Source organism: Corvus kubaryi, unplaced genomic scaffold, assembly GCF_017639235.1.
Source record: "Corvus kubaryi isolate FWS band 111438036 unplaced genomic scaffold, C.kubaryi_AGA036_p1.0 37219, whole genome shotgun sequence".
Lineage (NCBI taxonomy): Eukaryota > Metazoa > Chordata > Aves > Passeriformes > Corvidae > Corvus > Corvus kubaryi.
Genome location: NW_024581062.1, coordinates 212,145 through 220,140, shown reverse-complemented (window position 1 = coordinate 220,140; position 7,996 = coordinate 212,145). Strand labels below are relative to the sequence as shown.

General features: G+C 65.4%; 2 protein-coding genes across 4 annotated transcripts in view; one reads left to right on the top strand and one right to left on the bottom strand.

The window, feature by feature from the left end:
* CABP4 (calcium binding protein 4) overlaps positions 1-1,360 on the top strand; it is a 3,618-nt gene extending 2,258 nt beyond the window's left edge. Inside the window, exons 3-6 of one of the 2 annotated variants that reach the window (XM_042022647.1) lie at positions 188-365; positions 441-550; positions 880-1,027; positions 1,108-1,360. In XM_042022647.1, coding sequence (XP_041878581.1) covers positions 188-365; positions 441-550; positions 880-1,027; positions 1,108-1,136 — 465 coding nt within the window. In that variant the 3' untranslated portion in view covers positions 1,137-1,360. The remainder of the gene's footprint in view (positions 1-187; positions 366-440; positions 551-879; positions 1,028-1,107) is intronic. The other variant, XM_042022648.1, reaches the window with a different exon arrangement.
* An 816-nt stretch (positions 1,361-2,176) lies between these two features.
* On the bottom strand, positions 2,177-7,922 carry LOC121661958 (oxysterol binding protein). Of its 2 annotated transcripts, XM_042022645.1 has the most exons (14): positions 7,617-7,920; positions 6,590-6,798; positions 5,706-5,953; positions 5,435-5,633; positions 5,030-5,135; positions 4,896-4,950; positions 4,662-4,793; positions 4,331-4,576; positions 4,128-4,248; positions 3,941-4,044; positions 3,756-3,851; positions 3,492-3,673; positions 3,187-3,407; positions 2,177-3,111 (listed from the first exon to the last, which is right to left on the bottom strand). In XM_042022645.1, exons 1-14 carry the CDS (start codon positions 7,880-7,882, stop codon positions 2,969-2,971), a joined length of 2,328 nt encoding a protein of 775 aa, XP_041878579.1. In that variant the 5' UTR covers positions 7,883-7,920; the 3' UTR covers positions 2,177-2,968. The 2 variants fall into 2 exon arrangements, with proteins under 2 accessions (XP_041878579.1, XP_041878578.1); XM_042022644.1 differs by having other exon boundaries at positions 2,177-3,407; positions 7,617-7,922.
* Between the last annotated feature and the right edge of the window lie 74 nt (positions 7,923-7,996).

Below are 7,996 nucleotides of genomic sequence, written 5' to 3'. Positions count from 1 at the left end.
GCCTAGGGGAATGGGGGGCATGTCCTCGTGGAGGGATCTGGGGTGGGAACAGGGCCTAGGGGGATGGGGGGCATGTCCTCATGGAGGGATCTGCCGTGGGGACGTGGCCATGGAGGGGTCTCCCACATCCAAGAAGGGACCTGCCCCGGGGTGACATGGTGTCTGTGTGACCCTCGACACCTGACAGTGTCCTCCCTGTCCCCACCCGTGGCCACGCCCAGAGCTGCTGGACGCCTTCAAGGAGTTCGACACGGACCAGGATGGCTACATCAGCTACAAGGACCTGGGCGCCTGCATGCGCACGCTGGGGTACATGCCCACTGAGATGGAGCTCATCGAGATCTCCCAGCACATCAAGATGAGGAGTGAGCGGGGTCGGGGGGCCGGGGAGGGGACCAGGGGGTCACTGGGGTGCTGAGGGTGTCCCCTTTCCATGGCAGTGGGTGGCCGCGTGGACTTTGAAGACTTTGTGCAGATGATGGGCCCGAAGCTGCGGGAGGAGACGGCGCACATGGTGGGCGTGAGGGAGCTCAAGATCGCCTTCCGCGAGGTACGGCCGCCGCCTCGGGGACAGCGGGCGTGGCGTCCCCTCCTCAGGGGCACTGCGGCCATGAGGGGACCATGGGGGGTGGGGATAGTGACTCTGGAAAGAGCCTGGTGGGGACAACGATGATGGGGGCGTGAAGGGGATGGTGATCACGGGGAGACCATGGGGAGATGGTGACCGTATGGGGGACTACGGGGTGACCACAGGGAGGAGGAGACAATGACTGTGGGGAAACGATGACCACGGGGTGACCACAAGCGCAGAGCAGACAGTGACCACAGGGAGCTGGGGGTGCCAGCGGGAGGGTGACCCCCACCCCGTGGGCGCCGCAGTTCGACATGAACGGGGACGGGGAGATCAGCACGGCCGAGATGCGCGAGGCCATCGCGGCGCTGCTGGGGGAGCAGCTGAAGGCACAGGAGGTGGACGAGATCCTGCAGGACGTGGATCTCAACGGGGACGGGCACGTGGACTTCGATGGTGAGGGGACCCCTCCTTCCCCGGGGGCCGCGGCAGGGGCTGGGCCCCGGCTGCCCTGACGTGCCCTCCTCGCCCCGCAGAGTTCGTGATGATGCTGTCGTCCCGGTAACGGAGCCACCGGGCAGGAGGGGACCCCCGGATGACCCCTCAGCCCCTCCTCAGCCGCTCCCTGCCCGGCCAGCCGACCCGGGAGCTCTGCCAGCATCAGGGTTCAGAGGGAACAGGCGGAGCGGAGCACCTGGGAATGGGGTAGAGACCCCCGACCCCAAAAGCCACCGGGGGGGGTGGCAGGGCCGGGGAAGCCGGGGGACCCAATAAACCCCTTTGACCGGGGCTGGAGGAATGTGTCCGGTGGTTGTGGGGAGGGGCGCGCGGTCGGTGTCCCCCCCGGCCACCCGAGCCACCCCCGGGGCCGGGGACGGGGGGGGCCCCACAGAGGGGACAAGGAGCGGGGGGGCTGCCGGGGGCCGCGGCTCCAGGGCCAGGCTGCGCCCTCCCATTGGCTGGATCTGACGCGCTGCGGTCGGCCAACCAATCAGAACGCTCCAATCCAAGGCGGGCGGGAAAATGCCTGCGCTCCGAGAACGGGCACTCAAACCAACTGGCCAATCAGCGCGAGGGTTCGACCAATCAACATGCGCCTCTCATGCCAGCTGGCCAATCAGAGGCCACGTACCATGGGGACGGGAAGGGCATGGGGGGTCCTGCGTCACTCCCGGGGGTCCTCACGATCCCCTGGGACATCCCCGCCCCATGGAAGTGCCCCCAGGGGATCCCAGGGCCGCTCAGACCCCCCGCCCACCATCACGTATGTGTCCCCAGGAGCCTCACAGACCAGGTAAGCCCCCCGGCCCACAGGGGACCCTGGGAACAGGCCAAAGGTCCCTCCCAAAAGTCACCCAGGGGTTCCCCAGCACCCCAAATCCTGTGGGGAACACCAGGGGACGCCTCCCATTCTCCCTCAACCCACCACGGGGCAGCAGAGCCTGGGGACTGGACAAGGTGGCACCTGGAGAATCCCAGGAATGGGGTTCAAGTCCCTGTTTGGGTGCTGCCACTCAGATCCCCACAGGAGTAGAGGATCCCCCCAAAACTCAGTCGCAGGGAAGGGCTGCACCCCCTCCCCGACCCCACAGAGCAGGCACAGGGTTGGGGCATTCACAGATTTTAATTTAGTTCTTTTTCTGGAGACAAAAAAAAGAACCAACCCAAAAAAAGGAAAAAATAAAATAAAAAGGCATCAAACGGCCCCAATTTCAGGTTCAGGGGTGCAGAGACTCCCCCCACAGCGCATTTCCCCACCCCTGTAGTGTCTGGGGGTGTAGGGGTCCCACTGTGCCCTGGAGAGACCCCCCCCTCAAAACCCAGGTCCTCCCCCTGCCCTAAACTTACAGGGAAGGCACCTCATGGGGGGTCCCCACGTGTGGGGGACGCCCCGGGGAGGGTGGGGACCCCCCAGACCGGGGGCTGTGGGGGAGAAGGGGACCCCGATTGCTCTCTACATATATATAATATACACCTATAGAACAGGCTGGGGGGGGGAGTCTGGCCCCCCCCGGACCCCAAAAGCACCCAAACTCTTGGGGGTGAAGGGGAACGGGAATAAAAGGGGAGGGGGGGGAGACCAAGGCCAGCCTTGGGCTCGCCCCGCTGCGCCTTCCCCAGGGCCCCCCACCCCGGGGGCAGCCGTGCCCCCCACCCCAGGGTGCCGAGGAGGTAGGTGGGACGAAGGGACCCCCCCCACTCCGCTCCAGCACAGATCTGGGGCGGGGCTGTGTTGGCTCCTGCTCCCCAAGGTCAGTTTGGGTGGGCTAAGGCAAAGCCCGGCCGGCGCTCACGGCGAGGCGCGGGGACACACAGTTAAGACAGACGGATGGACGGGGGGGTCCCGGCCTTCATCCCTCCCCCCCCTGCCGCTCCTCCTCCTCCTCCTCGCCGGGCTCAGAAAATATCCGGGCACAAGCTCCAGTCCTGCTTCTCCTTGCTCTCCCAGTAGCCCCCCTTGTAGACGTGCGCCAGCTCCTGCGTCACCGGGTCCTTCTTCCGCTCGAACCACAGCGGTTTGTAGGGATCACAGGGCGTCCCTGGCGGGCACAGCGGGGTCAGGGCCTGGGGGGGACACCGAGGGGGCACATCCCTGTCCAGCAGCCCCGCCTTACCGTCCTCGGTGGCGCGGGCGGCCTCGGCCTCACGGCGCTTGCGGGAGAGCCGCTGTTTCTCCTCCAGCCGCTGCTTCTCGGCGTTGGCCTCGTCCCACCTGCCGTTCTCCATGAGGCGCTGGTCCGGGCGCCGCCGGCTGTCCGTGGGGGCCGTCCCGTTCTCCGGCGCGTTCAGGGTCAGCGCCAGCTCCGAGAAGTAGTACATGTTCTCTGCGTACTTCCTACGGCATGGGAAGGAACGGGACTTGGCGCCAGCCCCACATCCCTGCTCCTGGGGACGCCTTGCTCCCGTTTTCCCCACTCACGGCAGCGGGTTCCGCTTCCACAGCAGCAGCCGGCTGTCCTCGGCCTCGTGGGCTCGCGGCCGCGCCTCGGCTCCGTTGTCGCCCGTTCCCACCTGGACCTTGTAGCAATCCATCTTCTCATCCCACGTGCCCAGCAGGAGAAAATGCACCTTTCCCGACGGGTCCATCACCTCCCCGGTCACCTGGCAGGAGAGGGGACAGCCTGGATCAGGACACACCGTGGTCACGAGCAGCACGGGCTGTCCCACGGCTCCGTGTCCCTACCTTCCTTGCCACGTCCCGGGAGAAGTAGCTGTAAGGGACAAACTTGAGGCTGCACTTGTCCCCTGTCTTGTGGTTGACGATCTCGATCTCACCCGACTGCAGAGGAGAGGAGACAGTCAGAGCCACCCATGCTCTATTCCCCAGGGATCCACGCCTCCATACACCTCCCATCCACGACTTCCCACCTGGTCTATCCAGAGCTTCCCCACGATGATGTTGTGCACGGTGGTCGTCACTTTTTTCCACGTGTAGTGGTTGCCGGAGGAGTGGAAGACGCAGTGGATGGTACCTGAGGGAGGGGAAATTGTGCTGGAAACCACGCCTGGAACCTTGGGCAGTCCCAAAAACCCCACACGCTCCCGGGGTGCTCACCCAGAGGCATGATGGAGAGGTATTTCCCTCGGAATTTGCTGGTGATTTTGATTTCCTGGCGCAGCGTCCAGCCATGCTTGGAGTCGGCGTGGTGGGCAGCGGCCGGCGGGTGGTGGCTCACCTGGACACAGGATTGGGGACAGCTCAGTGCCGGCCATCCCGGCAGCCCAGGAAAGGCTGGGGGAGAGAGGAGCCGGCTGCACCTGCTCGCAGAGGGAGCGGTATCCGTTCTCCTCCAGGCGATCCAGCTCGAAGGTTTCCCCCAGGAGCGGGTTGAAGGGTTTGCTGGTGCGGAAGACGGTGGTGGAGTAGGAGGACACGGTGAAGGCGGCCACATAGCACAGCTGCTCCAGGGAGCTCTCGCACCGCGCCGCCCGATCCAGGAGCTCGTGATATTCCAGGTCCTCCGTCAGCCGCTGCAGCATGGACAGCGGCTCGTTGAAATTCACCTGGAAGAGGGAAACGGGTCAAGAACACCAAAAAAGGGGGTTCCAGGGTGCCCCACACCCACCCGCCGGCTGCGTCTGTGCTCACTGGCATGGGAATTTTGGACAGCTCCTTCCCGATGCAGTTCTTCATGATGCTCCAGAGGTTGAGGCTGTAGTTGGGTTTGTAGGGAATGCGGGTTCTCTTCTCCTTCTTGGTGTCCTCAACCTGGTGCTTGTACTGGAGAGAGGGGAGACAAAGGCTGTTATGTCCCTGTGACCCCCTCCCAAAACATTTCCACAGGAATTGGGGCACCCCCAAGCCATAAACCACCCATCCCACCTGCTCATCCAGGCTGATATCACTGCTGGTGCCGCTGATGTTGCTCCCGGTTCTCCTGGGAAGGGGGGAAAGGGGGTGAACGTTCCCGAGCAGGGCAGAGCAGCAAGGGGATCCCCCTCTCCCCCAAAACTCACTTGTGGCCCATGATGTCGGGCATGGGGAAGATCTCCGGGGCATCAAAGAACTCGTTGTTGTCGTCGTCCTCGTCACTCAGGTCACCTTTGGCAGGGCAGCACAGATCTGGGAAAGGGGATGGGGCTGGTGAGGAAGGGACATCATTCCCAGGTTCCCGCTGAAGGCTCCCCTGTCACCACCACCCAGGTGAGGGTCACACCCCACCCCAGCTCCGAGGGGTGTCGGATAAGGCACAGAGGAGCCACTTTGGACCCTGTTGTGGATGCCAGAATCACTTGGCTACACGGGTGAGATGGGACAGACACATCCCTCGGGATCAGTGGAGTGAGAGAGGCGGAGCCTTGCTCGGAAAATGCCGGGAAGCATCTGGAGGACACTTGAGCAGAACACTTGTCCCTCCCCACCTTTGCTGGAGCCTCCGGTGCCGGGCGTGCTGGCGGGGAGCACCGTGGCACCCCGGAAAGCCCTTTCCAGGTGGTTGTGCTGCTTGGCCAGCTGCTCCAGCGTCTCCTCCAGCCGGATCCGCTGATCCCGCTCCTGCTGCAGCGACTTCTGCCACTTCTTCCCGTGCGTTTGCGCCAGGATCATGAAATCCCGGCAGGCCTGTGGGAAAACAGCACTCAGTATGGAAGTAGGGCCTTTCCCCGCTACGGAATCCTCGGGACGGCGACTCACGTTGATCATGGCGTTGGAGGTGATGCGGAAGAGCGTGGCCCGCTCGTTGACCTGCTTGATCTTGTCCGTGCTGTCCGGAGGGAGCCGCAGGGCCTCAAGCTCGCTGAGGGAGCGCTGCAGGGCCGTGCCGTGCTTGGCGATCAGGTCGTTGCAGGTGCTCAGGTCCTCCACTTTGCTGGACAGGATCCGCAGGGTGTTCTGCAGCTCCGTCTTGTCCGTCTGCGACACCGACTCATCGCCAGAGTCGTCTGCGGGCGGGAAGGGACAGGGAATGTGGGATTGTCACACTGCGCCAGGAGCTGCTGGTGAGGCTGCCAGGAGGGGCACGGCAGGATCCCCAAATCCCCGAGGGCTCCCAAACACTCTCTGTGCATGCCAGGCTGTTGTGGTCACACGTGCATGGACACAGCCATCCCCTTCCAAACCTTCTTGCTGGAGCTGCTGGGATGCTGCCCAGGGCACTGGGGTCCTGCCCTGGGGGCATTGGGTTTGTGAGGAACTGGAAGCCTGCCCTAAGGGCACTGATGTTGCCCTGTGATCCTGCCCTGGGGTCACTAGGATGGTGCCTTGGGGACACTGGGGATCCTGTGCTCTGTGGGTCTGGGATTCTTCTCTGGGGGCACTGGGATCCTGTCTTGAGTCCTGTGGAACACTAATATCATGCCCTGGGTCCCGTGGGGTACTGGGATCCTGTCCTGGAATTGCTGCTGCCTGTGTGACACTGGGATCCCACCTTGGGGACACTGATCCTACCCTGGGCACTGTTGAGCACTGGGATTTCACCCTGAGGGCACAGGGATCCTGCCCTGGGGCCAGTGGAGTCCTACCCTGGGTCCTGTTGAGCCCTGGAATTTCACCCTGCCACGGATCCAGGAACTCCATACCTGACTCCTCCAGCATCTTGACAGCCTTGGCCTTGGCGAGCTCAAGGGCGGTGACCCAGCGCTGCCGCTCCACCTCGGAGCTGGCCTTGAGGTGGTAGGTCTGGGCCCCGCCGTTGGAGATGATGAAATTGCAGGAATCCTCCACGGTGATGTTGGCCGTGGCCAGGTTGATGGTGCCGCGGCACGTGTGACCCATCTCCGCCTTGGATCTGCGCGGGAAGGCCACGGTGAGGGAAGGGCAGGGCGGGGATCCCCGGGATGAGCCCTCCAGGGGCCACGCAGGGGGCTCGGCATTCCCGGTCTGCCAGCCAGGGCTATTAATAGGGAGGGTTTGCTGGCGCCGGAGCAGGGCCAAGGCTGGGGATGTCGCTCTGTGGGGGGACAAATCCACAGCCGCCGGGAGTGGCCTCAGGGATCCTGGAGCCTCAGGAATCCGGTGCTTCCCGGATCCTGGCACGGCCTGGGACGAAGGTGAAGTCCCAGCGAGGCCGCGCCGGGCTGGCACTCCCCTTCCACGTCACCGCGTGACAGAGGTGACATCCAGCCGGGACACCCCCAATCCGGTGTCCCCCCCGCCGCCGGCGGTGTAACCGGAGCCGGCAGCTGCCGAAGGCTCCGGTTCCCCATCAATAATGGAGGGACAAGGCCCCCCCCGGCCGGGCTCAGGTGTCCCTGCGGGTGACAACACACGAGGCCACCGGGAAGAGCTGCTGGGAGGGACAGCGGGATCCGGGAGCTGCGGGAGGCTGAGGGGGTGCAGACCCCCGCCACCCCCTCAAATACCCACGGCGACAGGGATGTGGCAATCCCGGGGACCGGGAGGTGACATCCCCGGTGACAGGGATGTGAGAGCCGCGGGGGGAGGATGGTGACAGCCGCCCTCCTTCCCAGCTGGCACCGGGGGCACCGAGCGCTCCCCAACTCGGTGCGGGGGGCCCAGACCCGCCTTCCTCACGCCGCGGGGGCTCAGCCCGGCCCCAAGGTCACGGGGGGCCCGGGGGGCGTCGGGGCGGGTCCCGGTGCGTACCGGTAGTAGCTGAGCAGCCCATTGCTGAGCACGAACCAGCGGCGCTGGTAGCCCTTCAGGTAGTTGGTCCACTTGAAGAGCCACCCCTTGTAGGTGTCGGAGCCCGGGGGAGCGGCGGGCGGCCCCCCCGCCGGGCCCCCGCCGCCGCGGCCTCCCGGCTCGCCGCTCATGGCCGGCAGCTCGTGGCAGGCCAGGCAGGGGACGGCGCTGAGGAGCGAGACCAGCCCGCGGGTGCCGCCGCCGCAGAGCGCGGCCGCCTTCCCCATAGACCCCGCGGGGCCCGGCCGAGGCTCCGCCGCTCCCGGGGCGGCCCCGGCCCGTCCGCACCGACCGGGGGCGGCGCCGCCGCCACGTGACCGCCACGGCGAGAGGAGGGGGGG